The sequence below is a fragment of the Sorex fumeus genome, unplaced genomic scaffold (genome assembly GCF_029834395.1).
Source record: "Sorex fumeus unplaced genomic scaffold, SorFum_2.1 ptg000013l, whole genome shotgun sequence".
NCBI classification, from domain to species: domain Eukaryota; kingdom Metazoa; phylum Chordata; class Mammalia; order Eulipotyphla; family Soricidae; genus Sorex; species Sorex fumeus.
In genome coordinates this window covers 29,251,031-29,268,509 of record NW_026606070.1, presented here as the reverse complement: position 1 = coordinate 29,268,509, position 17,479 = coordinate 29,251,031, and the positions used below count along the sequence as shown (strand labels likewise).

General features: G+C 47.5%; 1 protein-coding gene across 4 annotated transcripts in view; it reads left to right on the top strand.

The window, feature by feature from the left end:
• KIT (KIT proto-oncogene, receptor tyrosine kinase) overlaps window positions 1-17,479 on the top strand; it is a 99,284-nt gene that overhangs the window by 32,114 nt on the left and 49,691 nt on the right. For all 4 annotated transcript variants that reach the window (XM_056111238.1, XM_056111240.1, XM_056111239.1 and 1 more), the window contains exons 2-4: window positions 10,079-10,348; window positions 14,865-15,149; window positions 16,285-16,418. In XM_056111238.1, coding sequence (XP_055967213.1) covers window positions 10,079-10,348; window positions 14,865-15,149; window positions 16,285-16,418 — 689 coding nt within the window. The remainder of the gene's footprint in view (window positions 1-10,078; window positions 10,349-14,864; window positions 15,150-16,284; window positions 16,419-17,479) is intronic.

Below are 17,479 nucleotides of genomic sequence, written 5' to 3'. Positions count from 1 at the left end.
ACAGAATGTGGCGGGGGGCCTTGGGTGAAGAGGGGAGCGAGGGAGGCATCCTGGAGCAAACAGTGCTTCCGCCTCTCTGCTCAGCCCACCGCCGCCTGGTGTGGGTCTCAGTGGACTCTTTGAGCACCCACATCTGAACGCTTGCTTCACACCAGCCCCGTGGGGCAGCCGCCAAGCTGCCTGTGAAGCCTGTTTGTCCTGCATGCTGTGGGGAACTCCCCCACCCAAATTCTTGGGGGAGATGTGAACGCAGGCTGGGGCGAGGAACTGCTTTTTGCAGTAGAGCAGAAAAGCAGGATTTGTTCACCTGGGCACAGATGTTCCAGAAACATCGCCTTCCTTCGCAGAGAAGAATTCCAGGAGAAGGTTAAATGGGGGGGCGGGCAGGGAGACTTTTGGGGAAGAAGGTTGTGTATAATCTCTCCGTATTGTCTTGGCCTGGAGTTCATCTCTGTGTTGTCACTGGGAAAGCTATGAACTCCCTAGACGGCCCTTTCATATTCTTGTCAGGACCTTGAGAGTCTCCGGTATCCTCTGATAGGGTCCACCCTTCTCTGGGTGATGCCTCAGTTTCTCCTTTGCCACCATACCTCAGGATTTGCATCTCAAAGGAATGGGGGGGGGGGTCTCATGTCTTTGGGCTACTTCAGGACTAAGCAAGTTTTATTAGTTCCCCAATCCTGGTTATCAGGAACCCTCTGCCTGCAATAAGAGAGTTTGCAGCTATTGGACACTGAGAAAGTTGGTACCCTCACCCCTGGGGAGACGCTTTCTGTTCCCATGGTCTTCCCTCTGTGCTTCTTCTCCATCCCTTTGAAGTCATCCCTCCCAGTGCTCCCTCCGTGCCTCCTGCCCTCTGAGACACTGAAGCTAGGGTGGATATGAACCCTGTTTTGAATTCTGAGAGCTCGCACTTTGGGGCTAGTGGAAGTGATTGAGAAGCTCACCCTCCATTAGGGTGAGCTGCTCAATCACTTCTCACCTTTGAAAACTTTTGAGTTGGCCAGTCCCTTCCTCGAGTGAACCTTTATTGTTATTATTTTTGTTGTTGTCTTTTTTGGGTCACACCCGGTAATGCGGGGGGTTAGTCTTGGCTCTGCACTCAGAAATTACTCCAGGCAGTGTTCAGGGGACCAATATGGGATGCTGGGCAAATGCCCCACTTGCAGTACTATTACTCCTGCGCCTCGAGTGCATCTATAAATAAAAGCTGTGCAGACGAATTCTTTCTGGCTGTGTAGGCTGTGCAGTCTTGCACATAACTCCCATTCCAGCTTCTCCCCCACTCTGCCCCCCAACTTTCTCTCTTGCAGTTAGGCAGAGGGAAAACGCTCCTTTGACTCCTGGCTATGTTCCTTCCTTCTCAGTACCTTTTTTTTTTTAAGGGGTGGGTGTGCATACCTGATAGTGCTCAGGGATTACTCCTAACTCTGTGCTCAGGGGTCACTCCAGGCAGGGCTTGGGGGGAACCATATGGGATGCTGGGGCTTGAACCCTGGTCAGCCATGTGCAAGGCAAGTGACCTGTCTGCTGTACTATCTCCGTATCTCATTTCATTTGCAGTGAGCTTGTTTCCTACACTGGACCGGGTTTCCCATCCCTATCTAGTCACAATTCTGCACATGGAAATGAAAGGTTTTCTGTGGTCACAGTGGTGTGGCCTCCCCTGCCCAGTGGGGACCTCCCTGGATCCCTCGTGGTGCAGACATTCAGAATGGATGTGCACACTCTCCCCTGTCAGACAAGAGCATTTTTTTTGAGCACTTGGGGTGGTTTTCCAGAACTCCCACCCCTCTCTGCCCCCAGCTTGCTTCTATTTCCAGAATCATCTATTTGTTTGAAAGCCTCCTGGGTGTTGTGGGCAACTCAGGATCCTTCCATCTTGGTTTTTATCCAGTTTATTCCTAGGGGGTCTAGAAAAGTATGTCAGAAACAGTATGATAGGCAGATGATCAGCTTTTGTCTTATGGATTGTGGTTCAACAGGACGGGAACCGTTGGCAGGCTGAGCTGCCTGGTGGGGGCTGGGCCCCCCTGGCAGCCCATCCTGCTCCACTTCCCCTGGTGAGCAGAGGCCTGTCGGGGGTCTCGGGGAGGGGTTCTTCCTCCCCATGGTGTCGCCCAGTTCCTTTTATGTGTTCAGAGGAGAGAAGGCGACTTCCTCACTTTCAACCCCTGCTATAAATCCCATCCTGGCAGCTTCAGATGTGTGGGAGCAGGTGAAGTCCTGGGCGGGGGTTGGGGGGGTGGTTGGAAAGTGTCCGTGGTGACTGATTTGGTACCCTACATGGGTTGACTGGGGGAGAATCCTGAGCCTGGCAAGATGTCCCATGTGTATAGCGCGGTATAAGACCCGTCTGGAGTCTCTTGCTTTTAATTTTGTTTTGGGGCCATACCCAGTGATGCTCAGGTTACTCCCAGCTCTGCACTCAGGAATTACTCCTGGCAGCGCTGGGGAGTGCAGTAGGAGGTATAGGGGATGCCAGGGACCGAACCTTGGTGGGCCATGTACAAGACAAGCACCTTACCCACTGGACTATCTCTCTGGTGGCCGCTTTAGGTTGTCTTTTATTTAAGTGATAGGTGACAGAGCGTGCAGGTATGCTTTGAGTGTTCTATTTATTTTGTTTCAAAGATGGGGCAGGGAGATAGTTCAGTGACTGGGCTGCATGTCTAGCGTGCGCCTGGCCTGGGTTCTGTCCCTGGCACCACATGGGCCTCCCAGCCACCCCTGCCACCACTATCAAAACACAGTCCCGGGTCCAGTTGGCTGAGAGTCACGGGTGGGGACCCCTGGCCCTCCTGAGTACAAGCTAGAAGCACGCCCCCACCCCCCAAAGATAAACAGCTGCTCTGTATTTATGCCTTGGGGTTTATGTCAGCTCAGTGTGAGTTCTCAGGGTCGCTGAGGGCCTCACCCCTCCCAAGTTGCGGGTCTGCCTTTTCTCATTTCTATTTCCAAAACATACTGCTTGTGAAACAGTTGGAGGGTAGAATCCCCACCCCTCCCTGGGTGTGAATTGAAGGGCCATGCGTGTTTTTCCTCATGCAATATTGGCAAGTCTCAAGCCACATCTGGTCTCTGGTGAGATATGTGTGTAGTAGGTTAGAATTTCACTCCCCTCCACCCTTATTTTGGGTCACAACCGGCAATGCTTGGGGGTTCCTCCTGGCTTTGCACTCAGGAATTACTCCTGGCGGTGCTCAGGGGATCATATTGGATGCTGGGAATCGAACCCGGGTTGGCTGCATGCAAGGCAAACACTCTACCCGCTGTGCTATCTATTGCTCCAACCCTAGAATTTTGCTTCTTAATGGCTGAATGTTGTTCTGCTGTATAGACAGTGACAGGAACACTGTCTGAGACACATGCATAGGCGACTTCATCTCGGACATTGAGGCCAACGCCAACGCCTATGGATGTCACAGCCTGGGAGGCAGGGCCTCCCTGTGAGGCGTGAGGCTGGATGGTTGAAACGGTCTGCAGTGCATTCGTGCAGGGCAGTTGCTCATCATTTTTCTGCCCCCTCCCCCCGCCACACACACACACACACACACACACACACACACACACACACACTTCGCTTCCTGTGTGCCTCTTGTCTTGGGCATCCCTTGTCTGTCCCCTCTCCCCCCCACCAACGGATGCAGTTATTACCTGTGTCTGCCTGGATTAGCCTAGGGGTCCTGCTGTTGAAGATGCTGCTCTGAGCCACCTCTTAACTATTATTATCTTTACTTTTGTTTGAGGACCACATCTAGTTTTGCTCAGGGATTTACTCCTGGCTCTGAACTCAGAATCCGGGTGGGATTTGGGAGACCATATGGTGTGCTGGGGATTGAACTCAGGTTGGCTGCATGCAAGGCAGATGCCCTCCTACTGTACTGTAGCATCAGCCCCAAGGAATGCCTTTTATGTATGCTCCTCTGTCTGTTGTCCCCTTGGGTGGTTGCTACTTTTGGGTACCTAAAGTTGTTTTTCAGGGCGCGGTCTGAACGTTTTTACAACTTTCTGGGTCATAAAGGTGATCAGAGGGATTGTTCCTATTGACTTTGTGCCTGCCTTTGTGCCCTTTGTGCATGCCCCTCACATGCCAAGGCTGCCACCTTCTCCCTTCAGCACTGGGGCAGGAGTCCAGGGCTACAGACTTGCTGACCAGCCTCAGCCTTCAGTGTGAGGAGCTGCTGTCTCGTCTCGCAGGGCTTTTTTTCTTTTCTTTTTCTTTTTTTTTTTTTGACACCTTCATTTACCATGTGCTCAGAGAACAGAAAGAACCCACTCAATCTTATCTCAAGCCCAGGATTATTTAGGAAGTACATTTGCTAATGCAAAAAAGTCCTGATGTAGCTAAAACCTGTTTCCACGAACATTTGTTGAGTACGCGCCGTGTAGGGATGCTTTCCCAAATGCGTAATTTCAGAGCATTCAGCTCAGTTGGAATACCTTATTGGCACTGAATTGTATATTATACACACACACACACACACTCTCTCTCTCTCTCTCTTACATACTGCATACATCTATCTTTTAACATGAGTCTCTAGTCTTATTACGAGAACATTATAACAACATTCAAGGTAGTTTTTGGGGAAAAAAAAAAGAATAAACATTACCCATAATCCCACCATAATATCAGCTCTATTCTCATTTTGTACTATGATTCTGGGAGTTGAGTATATAAATAATTTATTTTGGAATCCAAACCCGGAATGCACCTGGTGGTAATTACTTTTTTGAAGAATATTCGAAAACTGTAGAAGCGAAGCGTGAATGGAGGCCCTGCCACTTGGAGGCCCATCTTTGGAAGGTCCGTGACCATCTTCCTGGATGAATTTGATGCCATTTTCCTGGATCAATTTGACTTGTCTTTCCCTGAGAAAGGGACCAGACCCGAATCCTCTTTGGAGTGGGGCTCAGTCTGTGGACTGCTGACTGTGGTTCCAGGGGGTTGGTGTCTGGGGACCTATCCTGTCCCGTTTTGGATGTGTTCAGTCCGTAAAGGGAATTTGACACTGCTCTGCTCAGGGAAAGGAGGTAAGATCTGACATGGTCTCTGGGGACAGTCTGAACAAGCTCATGAAGGCAAGCCTGAATGTGTCCCAGGATGTAGTGAAGACAGGTCAACCTGCAGTGGTATGAACAGCACCCACGATGCCAGGACCTTTCGATTCAGTGGAGGTATGTCTTTGGGGGCCCAGGTGGATGGAAGAGCAGAAAGAGGGGCTTCACAAGGAATGGAAACCCCTAACAGGACTATGAGCCAGTCAGTCGGAGACTGTGTTTTATTGGAGGGGGAGGATGGTGGGGTCCAGGAAGAAAGGTAGGAATCAGACCCGTTAAAATGCTTTGTCAAAGAGGGACCCATCCTGAGGTCTCTCTTTGGGGATTTGAGTCCGTAGTTAGGTTGTATAAAAGGCAGGTCACAGCCTGGGGACCTCCGGGCTGTAAGTCAGGAGGAGCAGGGTACATGGGAGCTGAGGCTGGTGACGTGGAGATTTTGGTGGAGGGAGAGCAGGGTGTCTCTTGGAGAGGGGGCAGGTGTCGGGTCTGGGTCGGGACTGCAGCAGAGAAAGGGGTGCCTGGATGTGCGGGTGCCAGGGAAAGGGAGTTGGGATTTGTTGCTTGGAGTGGAGACATGAGGAGGAGCCCCTGGAGAAGATGGTGGGACTGTTCACCACAGGACGTGAAAATTGGGGCTGATGGGAGGAAGGCTGGTAAAATGTTTATTGGGGGCTGGAGCCACGTACTGGGGTACACAGGCCTTTCTCTGTGCTCTGTGCTCAGGGACACATGTGTATCCTGGGGGGTGCTCAGGGGACTATATTTGATACCAGGGATTGAACCCGGGTTGGCTGTGTGTCAGGCAAGCAAGCACCTTACTCCCTGTGCTCTCTCTGGCCCTCCTCTGCAATAGAATTTCTGCATGGAATTTTTTATGCAGGTTACTCACATTCACTTTGAACTGCTCTTTTGCTTTTTGCCTCACACGGTGTGGCAGTCCTGGGGCCTGACTGTGTGCCTCTGACAGTTCAGTGCTGGGCCAGTGTTGCTGGGGTCAACCGGACCCTCCCCCCCCCACCCCCATGCTTAGAGGACTCTGTGATGCTGTGGATGGGACTTGGGGGATAGTGTGTACCAGCCATGGGCTCCATCCTTGGAATTATCACTCCAGCCCCAAACTACCTTTTGTTTGTTTGTTTTTTAAAGGGGGGAGAGATAAGATTATAGTGTTTCCCTTTGTTTTCTGTGTCCATTCCCATTCTGGGGTGTTGTGGAGTGTTCTCGAGTGTTCTGAGTGACTCTGAGAATAATCCTGGCTGCTTGGCTTCCGTATACTTTCCTGTGCTGGCTCCATTCAGAGGCTGAGTTCAGTGGACCTGGGAGCCTCGCCCAGCAGCCTGTCTCCTGTGGGTGCTAAAAGTGACATTTGATGATTATAATGACCTTATGGTTGCCTTCTGGGACTCCAGCCTGCTGATGGCCTCATCCGACTGAAAAAGCTTCTTGTGACAACCGCAGACAGTGGCTGATGCCAGGGTAGTCCTGAAGATCTTGTCTGAGTAATGCACTGGGATTGAGGCAGCTCCCATCCCAGTTATCCTAGGGGATAGGTTCACCCCATCTTTGAGCACCTTCACGACATCCCTCTCTCCTAGCTTCACATGCCAATTGGGCCTCTGGGTTGCATCACTTTGAACCATGTGGGACTGTAGCTCTCTTTCTCTGCCTTCTGCCACCCCCAGCCCGCTCTTGGAAACGTCGATGGTTGTTTTTCCCTTCAACTGAGAAGCAAAAAGGATTTCCTAGATAGCAGAGATCGTTACTCCTGAATTTCCTGTGGTCTCTCATCAAATGTGGGTCCCTTTTATCATTTTCTCTCATTGTTCTCAGCGTTTACCATCTAGTGCCCAGCCGTGTTACCTTTGAAGCCTTGTGCATTACCTTCTTTGCCTCTTTGATCTCTTCTCTTCCTGTCTTGGATGAGTATGTGTGCTTGCTCGAGTCGGTCTTATGTGTGTGTGCGTGTGTGTGTGCGCGCGCGCACGCGTGCCTGCTTATCTGTGTACTTCTGCAGGTCCTTGCGTAGGCATGTTTATACTTGTGTGCTTTGGCATGTGTGTGCCTGGGTGTGCATATGTGTACTTGGGCTTGTGTGTGTTTGTGTGTGCACTTGTCTGTGTGTGTGCATGCATGTGTACACTTTTGTAATTTCCCCTCTGTGCTCTTCTTTGGCCAGCAGAGCCCTCTAAGACCCACCCTCAGTCTGTTCTCTTTCCCCACAGTCCTTAGCCTTGATCACCTGCTCCCATATCTTATCTTCACTGAAACCAGCCTTTCTGCCTCCACCATCTGACCATCTGGGCGTAAGGTGAGCGATCCATCCACTGCCCGGGTGGCAGCTGGGAATAGCCCTGGTCTCTCCTGGCCCATTCATCTCCCCTTGCTCCTCTTCCCTTACAGCACGCGAGCCTCTGCACAGTTCCCTGGAAGCCTCTGCACTCCTTCCCAGCCCCCTTTCCCACCTGTTTGGTGGTGCTCACTCCGGCTTCTGAATCAGGGCAGTGCTAGTGTCCATCCTGGTGTGTGTTGGTGGCACCGTCCATCCTGGTGTGTGTTGGTGGCACCCACGTCCCATCCCTGGGAGTCCATACCGTGAGATTCTGCAGAACTGACTGAAAGCTTTCCAGGGCATTCTGTATGCTGCTGGCCCAGCCCCCCCCACCCAGAAACCTTTTCTTCTTCCCCATGCCCCTTTTCTTTTGCTCCATTGCTGCTGTTGGGGTGCCTGGCCTCCACACATCCACACAGTTGCATTGCTGTGGGGTGGCCTCTTGGGTTGCAATGCTCTTGTCCTTGACCACAGTGCTCCCAGGGATCACCAGGTCGAGCCTCTGGCCTGAGTGGCAGAGCTCCCAGGATCACGCTTAGCATATATGGGCAACACCAGGGATTAAACTCATAGTTTCACATATACAAGGTGGGTACTTTAGCCACGAAGCCATCTCCTGGGCCTCTGGACCTGGTTTTTAACTATTGCCAGAGACAGTATCTCCCGTGGTGGTGCTGGGGGTCCCAGGCATCTGGGCTTCCATTTCTGCGCCCCATTTTATGCATATTTGGGAGGCTCCGTGGAGTGAACTCGTGGCTCACACTTGCAAGGCCAGCACCGATAGCCACTGAGCCCTTTCCCAGCTGAAAACTTGCTTCCATTTCCTGTACCCAGCCTGGGCATCTGGTCAACCTTGGGTTTTTTTTTTTTTGCCACATTACTTCATAACCATTTTTAGGGTTTTTCTCTGACAGTCTTTACCAGAATGAGTGATGGGCCTGGAAAGGCAGTGACTACAGGTGCAATTCCCTCTCAATTTGTTCCCTTCTGATTTCCAGGGGAAGTTGTGATGTGATCCCCCCCCCCCTTTTTTTTCTGAAAAGAGGGCTGTAGGCCAAATAAGTTTGGAACCTCTGCTTTAATAATAGCATGGTGCCTAGCTTCTTAAACTACCGGTCATAACCTCACATGGATTCATGTAACTGAGTGTATGTGGAGGAGGAGAGAGAGGTAGGTCACGAAAAATTTGGCAACAATCTGAAAATGAATTAAAAATTAACCTCTTAGTGAGCCTGAGGTGTGTTACATGATCGCAAAGGGGAAAATACTGCAGATTTTCACAGCTGCCCTTCAGTCTATTTCATGTGGGCTTAGTGCTGAAAGGGCTTGTGTTTCTACAGTCATTTAATACCAGTGGTGCATGTCTGTTTTTTCTAGACTCCTCTAATACTGTGAATATCCTGCTCACACCCCCCCTTCCCTCCAGTTTAAAGTACAATCTTGTAGCTGTGTCTCATTTATTTGTTTGGACATTTGAGTGCAATGTTCATGGATCTCTGAAGTGTAAGGATCACATGTCACACATAAATGAACTTTCCCCAGCACCTTGCTTCTGCATATAATTAATGAACGGATATAATTTGTATTCATGCATGAATGAAAAGGTTCATGTTTTATATTCACAGTCTAAAGCAGTTTGGGAAGACTTTTCTCTACCAAGAGCCATTTGGATATTTGTAATATTTGGTGTCACACAGTACAGCAAATTGGTCATAGGCAGCCAAGGAGAAGCATACATACGTATCTGGAACATCATATACTGCGGCCAGAACCCATGGTTTCCAGTTGGAGCTGGACCTTTCCCATCTCTGGGCTAAATTTTGCATCTTCTTGCTAATTTTTCTCCCTGGGAAGCCTATCTAGCCATTTGGTCAGTCAGCCTGCAACCCAACATCTGCCTTGAAATAGTTCCTGGTCTGCTCTTGGGGGTAGACAGGTCGTATTTGGGTTAAGCCACTTGCCTTGTACACCATTGACCCTGTGTTGATCCTGCCACCAATCATGTCCCTTGGGCACAAAGCCATTGACCCTGCTTTGATCCTGCACCAATCAGGTCCCCTGGGCACAAAGCCAGGAGTAACTCCTGAGTACTTTTTGGCTATGATGTGGTGCTCACACCACCCTCTCCCACAAAGAAATATATTTATGAGGTAGTGTCATATCTGCTTAGTGTTTGAAATTGACAAATGGTTCTTTTGGGTGTAGGTTGTCCTACAGGCCACTGCCATGGAGATGACTAATCAATAGAACTGTAAGACAAAACTAGGCTGTATCATGGTTGTGTACAATTAAACAGGGATAGGACTATAACTTTTTTTTTCATTTGTTTTTCATTGTGAGATTTTTGTAGCTGTTGTTAAATCTAAGCCGGTTGTCCTCAGACCATTGTTAGTAGTCCATATTCAGAATGGAAACTTGGTTTAGTTGTACATTTAACCCAGAGAAGTCACAGCATCCACCACGTCCTGGTTTGCATACCAAGCATGACCTTCAGGATTAATTGAGAGTTGTAGAAAAGTTTTTTTAGATGAACTTAAGAATCTCTTCTTCCTCACCATAAATAGCAGGGCCGCTCTGTCCTATTTTTATTGTAGAGAACACAGAAAATGGAAAGGAAGATTGTAGAAAAGGCTTTATGTTACCAAATAGAAAGATCATACTCAACACAATTCTTGTTTTTCTTGGCAGGCTCTCCACAACCATCTGTGAGTCCACAGGAACCATCTCCTCCATCCATCCAGCCAGCGCAATCAGAGTTAATAGTTGGTGTTGGTGACGAGATTCGGCTGCTCTGCACCGATCCTGGATTTGTCAAGTGGACTTTTGCATCCCTGGATGTGCTGAATGAGAATACTCAGAGTGAATGGCTTATAGACAGCGCTGAGGCCCCCAATACGGGCAATTACACCTGCATCAATGAAGCTGGCCTTAGCAGCTCTATTTATGTGTTTGTGAAAGGTAAAGACTTGATTTCTCCCCCCCTCCCCAGTAATTATGCTTTCTAGCAGTGTTTTACCAGCTTTTTCTTTCCTGTGGCCAGCCATCTCCCCATCCTTGTGCGGCGCCCCGCCCCCCCCCCGCCCCCCCCCCAATCCTGCCTGTTGACCTCCAGTTGCATGTCATTCCCTCCTCTATTATTGCTGCAGTTTTAACCAGTGAACTTTTCAGAATAGCCTAGTATCCCCAAGGGGCGGGGGGCTTATGGATCCCAATTTTGAGAAAGACTGCTTTTGCGGATCTTTTTTTTTTTTTTTTTTTTGGTCTCACCCGGTGATGCATAGGGTTACTCCTGGTTCATGCACTCAGGAATTACGCCTGGCGGTGCTCGGAGGACCATATGGGATGCTGGGAATCGAACCTGGGTTGGCCGCATGCAAGGCAAATACCCTACCTGCTGTGCTCATGCTCCAGCCCCTCATTCTTCTTCTTTTTTTTAAATTTAATTTGATTTTTTAGATTTTTTTTTTTATTATTGAATCATCGTGAGATACACAGTTACAAAGTTGTTCAGAATTGGGTTTCAGCCACATAATGTTCCAACACCCTTCCCACCACCAGCGTATATTTTCCACCTCCAATGTCCCGTTTCTCTTCCAATTTGGCACTTTATAACCAAGGTGGTTTTTCAGCCTTTCTACTACACCTATGAGTTTGGCACTGGTCCCAGCATTTGACGAACACAAATAAGGATGACAGAGCTGTAGATGAAACAGAACTGGCTGGGTTTAGGAAGCCTAGACATTTTGTTTGTTTGTTTGTCAGTCTTCCCCATCTTTTGATAAATTGTAGCTTTAACACCAACTGAAGGTTGTCAGACTGTGCCCCAGTTCCTAATGAGATTACAATGCGTAGGTCCATTTGTCTTGAGGCTTGTGGTCAACCCTGAGACTTTATTAGGCCCTCTGGGAAATCTACTTTTTAATACCTTGAGATCCCAGACACCCCCATCTAGTAAAGACACTTCAGGGAACAAAGGGCCTCTACAGACCCCCACAGACTGACACTTCAAAAGAATTGACCCACTTTCAGGGAGTAAATTCCAGAAAAAATTTTCAGTGAGCTAATTGTCCCTTACTCCTCTTTGGTCCTTAATAAATGTTAGTTGGTCCATTGTAAAACATTGCGATCACTTAGAAGCAAGATAAAAATGGCAGCTGGAGTCTGACACCTTGCTCTCTGGGACAAATCCAGTGATTCAGCTGTTTTTGTGCAGTGAATACCATTTCAAGTGGAGGTTTGCTGGGGAAGGTTTAGGGAGGAGTGTCTCTTTGTTAGGGGAGAGAAAAAAGTTCCCCCCAAATTTCAGCATCTAAATCTTAGATCATAACCTGGCTTGTAGCTTCTTGTTTGTCCTGGTTTGGTGGCTGGATGGGGCTATCACTGTAACAGGCTGAATAGGAGCCCTCACCCATGGGAGAAGCGAAAGGAATGCATTTATCCCAAATTGCAGAGCCGACCAACCCCCGGGGTCTCCGTCTCCTGCTTTGCCTGTCTTTTGTGACTGTTAGGGAGACAGAGTGGCCAAAGCTTAGCTCTGTCAGTGGTGAATAAAGCTGGTTCATGTGTTCCATTTAAAGAAGTTGGCTGTGACATTGTCTGTGCCTCAGAGTTCATGTACTGTCCTTTCTGAGGTAGAGTCCAGAGAAGAAATATTCACCGATAGGCCACACAGCTTGGCCTCTGGGCCTGGCTCCATCAATGTGCCAACCTGTATGCTGTTCTTGGACATTCGATAAGAAATGACTGCTGGGACTGGAGTGATAGGACAGAGGTTATAGGGCATTAGGGCATTTACCTTGCTCATGACTGACCCAGGTTTGATCCCCAGCCTCCCAATAGCAACACCCATCCCTTTCCTAACCCTCCAAGTTAGTCCTGGGTGCAGAGCCAGGAGTCAGCCCTGAGCATTGCTGGGTGTGGCCAAAATCAAATAAAAGAAGAAATGACTGTCTATCCAGATTGTGCTAAAAGCATCATCCTGTGGATTAATAGAATGGAGAGACAACTGGGGAAAACAAATGGGGAAAAACTGCTGAAGTCACCAAATCAATGTCATAAAATCCATGGATTTCCTTTAACAGGGGAAGTCTCTGTCAGTAACTTAGAATTAAATTATCACCTATTTAAGATGATTGGATACTTAACCTACATTATAGCCTTCAGGAAGTGGAGAATTGTAGTAGCTAAATTCAAAGGACAGAAAAAAAAGAACCAAGCCATGGTAGTCAATCTCCATGCAGTAATTCATTTGCAGAGTAAATGCACAGACTGAGAGGTGCACAATTCATTTTGATAAATTTTTTCAAAATAGGTCAAACTTAAATGATGGATGGCATGTTTCAGTCATGTCAAAATTCATGTTGTGTGGAGCATCTGATTCCAGGTGGAAAGGACTGTTTAAAAACAAATTTTAGCGGGGAAGTAAGAGGCAGACAGGGGTCAGGGTTCTTGGGCGCACTGTGCTGTGTGTATCTATATCCAAACCACAGAGCAAACAACACCGCAAGCTTGAGATAGAAACTATGGCAACCCAGCTTAACAGTGTGCCAATCAAAGAGGCAGGCTGGGAGGGAACCTGGGGACAGTTGTGGAGGGAAGGTGACACTGGTGGTGGGATTTGGTGTTGGGACATTGTGTGCCTGAAACGCTACTATGAATAACTTTGCAAATTGTAGTGCCTTAATACAAATGAAAAAAACAATTAGCTGGAGCTATTGCACAACAGATAAGATGTTTGCCTTGCTTGTGACCAACCCAGGCTCTATCCTTGGCATCCTATATGGTTTCCCCGAGCCTGCCAGGAGTGATTCCTGAGTGCAGAGCCAAGAGTAAGCCCTGAGCACCAATGAGTGTGGCCCCAAAAACTTAAATGTAAGTTGTGAGCTCAACTCTAAAGCTCAGAACTCTATTCTGTGTAGACTTGAGGTTTCTCTTTGCTTACATGACAGCCTAATTGGTCTGAAGCTCTGTCATCCATGCCTAATGTCTTACTTTAATGATCGTTAATACCCTTTGCTCTTAAAAAGGGGTTTAGATAGTTGAGAAGTTTCCACAGGCTTGCTGACACTCCTAGGTCCCCATGTGCATTTAAACTTAGTTAATTTCCAGAATTGCACATGCCTTTCAAGGAATATAAAGAATAGAATCAGGCCCACATATCATTTGCACTGGGTTTTCTGTGGAGGGCTGTTTTTTGGTGTTTTTTTTTTTTTTTGGTGGGGGGGGGTCACACCCAGAGATGCACAGGGGTTACTCCTGGCTCATGCACTCAGGAATTACTCCTGGTGGTGCTCAGGGGACCATATGGGATGCTGGGAATCGAACCTGGGTCGACCGCTTGCAAGGCAAACACCCTACCCGCTGTGCTATCAGTCCAGCCCCTGTGGAGGGTTTTTTAAAATTCTTCTTAGAAGCTACATATGGAGTGGGCAGGGAGGAGGGGGTTTTGGAAAGGGGGTCTGTGCCCAGGGTCTAGAGGAGGAACCTCTAGAGATCTAGATACTCTACTTAGGTTTGTGTAGTTCAGTAGCAGTTGGTGTTCATTTAGCTGTTAATCCAGTGTTTTCTAGGCTTTTGGAAAAGAATGCTCATTGAAATGAGGACAAGTCTGATTACTTAAAAACAGGCATTTTCAAGAAACAGGCATGGTATTTGTATACTGCACCAGAGAGCAGCTTTCTAGGTTAGAAGGGTGTCACTGGCTGTGGGTCACATCCCTTTGACAATCATAGGTATGATTAGATGGACCTGTTCATGACCAGTACTCTTTGAAGCATTGTTGAGAATGAGTAGCTGTTCTTTCAGAGTTTTCAGAGCTCACCTAGGGTGTGGTAAAAATGGCACTGGAGGTGGGATTCTGTGCCCACTGCCCCAAATTTGGGACTCTCTTGCTCTGGGAAAGACTCCACTTGTGTGTGAAACAGCTTCCTTTACTTCTTCTCTGAAGGCTGATTGATTAGGATGGTGCCCTTCATATAGGGATGTTTTGAGGATTAGATGAGATATGTTTTAAGGATTAGATGAGATAAAGTGGGGCCAGAGGAAGAGGGAGGGAGAGGGAGAGGGAGAGGGAGAGGGAGAGAGAGAGGGAGAGAGAGAGCGAGCACGCACACCATGAGCTAAGGCTGTGTCCTTGCAGGTGGCCAACTAAAGTTCCATCCTGGCCACTGTACAGTTCCTGGAGCCTCACCAGAGTGATCCCTGAGCACAGCCAAGTGTGACCCAGAACAATACAGTAAATGGAGATAAAGTGACTGATGACCCTGTGGAGTGCCTGTCACAAGGGAAATGCTGATGGACGGTGAACTCTGCTGTGTTGTATTCATTCCTTCTACTTTGATTGCAAAGGAAAGGCCAGCAGGTGGCCGAGACCCCTGGGCCAGTTAATAGAAGAATCAGCATTTTTAAGGGTTCTTGCAGGTCAGTACCTTGCCATGGTACTGACTCTTTTCCTTTTTTCTTTAATCCCTTCTAGATCCTGACAAGCTCTTCATCAAATCTGACCGCCCATTGTTTGGCAAAGAAGATGAGGACACGCTGGTCCTTTGTCTGCCGACCAACCCAGAGGTGACTGACTTCTCGCTCACAGGCTGCTCGGGGCAGTCCCTTCCTAACAACTTGAAGTTTGTGGCCAACCCCAAGGCGGGCATCACCATTCACAACGTGAAGCGGGAGTACGATCGGCTCTGCCTGCACTGCTCTGCCATCCACGAGGGCAAAAAAGTGCTCTCCCCAAAATTCACCCTGAAAGTGAGGGCAGGTATGGCTCTTCCCCAGGTCTGGATGGGGACACACCCTGGCCATCTGCCTCTTCTCTTAACTTTGTCTCATCCTTCTGACAGCTGAGAGAAACTCCATTTCTTGAGCTTCAAATTCATGTTGGAGATGTGGGGTCCCAGCTTCCTCAGACCCCACCCTCTGGGTACTCCTCCATGACCGCCTACAGCTTCTCTGTCATGGGTTCCCATGGAGACCGTCTAGGGGGGTGGTCCTTAAGCCTCCCAGTTTTACCAAAACACTTCATGCTTACACAAAGGGGCATCCGGGATGTGGCATGGGAACCCAACTCTGGTTGTGCAGCAGTCTAGCCTGGGTGAGACCCTTGAGTCCATCCCTGACACCCTAAAACAAAACCCAATCACCCAACCCCTCCCAACAAAGCCATTACACTGCACAAAGTGGTACTTCCAAGGGAAACTGGGAAGCTCTGATTCACATCCGGATTATTCATTCCTTGAGATCCTTATGCATCAGCTTTCTTTTCAGCTATTTCATTTTAATGAGTTCTCAGAACTTCCTCTTCTGAGGAGGAGGGGGATCCTGACTGCTCTGGTGGTGTCCTCTAGAGCAGGAAGAGATCTAGGTTCTCTTTCTAGGTTTGTTGTAGTTCAGTAATGGTGGATATTTAGCTGTTAAGCTGGTGTTTTCTAGGCTTTTGGAAAAGGATGCTCATTGAAATGAAGACAAGTCTGATTATTTAAAACAGGGTTTTTCAAGAAATAAGCAGGATATTTGTATATTGCACCAGTCCACTAGGTGTAAAGTGTCACTGGCTGTGGGTCACATCCGAATGAATCCTGGAAGGTCATGCCACTTTGCCCTGTCAGGATATTTACCTGTTTCGGAATAGCATTGTCCTCTCAAACAAAGCATTCCTCACCTCTCCATTCAGTAGGACTTCAAGTAAATTCAATGGATTTACTTGAAGGAGGAGGCTGCTTTGATCGTTGGTGTCTTCAGTGGTGCAAACAATGCAGAATTGTTAGTACCATACTTGGTATTTTATTTAAAGGACATCAAAATAAGCTGTGCCAAGTATGAGGCATAATGGTAAAGAACAAATTCCAGATTCTACTAAAGCAAATTGTTTGAAAGCCAAAATTTTATTTTTCTAGCCATCAAAGCTGTGCCCATTGTGACTGTCTCCAAACCAAGCCAACTTCTTCGGGAAGGGGAAGAATTTACAGTGACTTGCTGGATACAGGATGTGTCTAGTTTCGTGGAATCAATGTGGATAAAGAACAGTCAGGTGAGGGAACTCTTGGCTTCATTCGCCCCAGTGTGTTGCTGTCTGTGGGAGGGGGTCATGATAAGGTTCTCCATAGCTTCTGTTGAGTGTGCTGGAGCTATCACGGCTGCCAAGCCTCTCCCAGGAAGTATGTTGGGTGCTTAATTTTCCTTTTATCACACCTTCTGTAAATCACGTCTATGTGTATTTTCATTATTAGTACCAAATGGCATTTTGTCAGGTAATTGAATCACAGCCTTTCAAACTCATCTTACCTCTTGCTATTTCTTTGAATGCCTAAGTTAGGAAAGTTAAGAAAAATGAGTGCTTAACTATATTCTTCCATGATTTTTACGACAAGTGACCAGCATATTTAGAACACATTCAAAAATGGGCAAGAGTTGCCCTTTTCTTCCATATTAATATATATATAAAAAATCCCAACGATCTCAACTGTGCCCCTGGAAGTCCTTCCCTTCCCCCACAAAGTGACCCCTGCATTTGAGGAGCTGAGTTTCTGCTTGGATGGGTCTGATTTCCTCCTGGGGCTGATTACCTGGGATCAAGTTACTAATGGTTTTCTATTTGTTTTAGGCCCTATTAATAAAATGGTTATCTTCCATCTGAAACATTTGCACATGGTTAGGTTTTCATTCACTTAACAAATGCCTATTGAATGGCTACTTTCTGTCAGATACCAGATCCATCATATCTTAAAATGAAAATAAATTTTAACCACTTACATTTGAAGGAAATGTTCCCTCTAAATATTAACCACAATGTCTTGGAAATGTCTTGTTTTTTTTTAATACTTTGCTTTGAGATTTCCATTGATTTGAGATTTCAGTCAAAATTGTTTAGGCTTGGCTAGCTAAGCTTGCTATCATAATGGTTTTTCTCTGTATGTTTTGTATTACATTGGAAAACAGAAACATGATTTCTTTCTCCTCTTCCTTCTCCTCCTCCTCAGGTCTCATATATAGTCAACATGGGCAATTTCATGCCTGTTAAAGAATTCTTTGTTAAATAAGTAACCATGGTGATTAGCATAATACAAGAGCATTATAATGGTAGCTGTATGG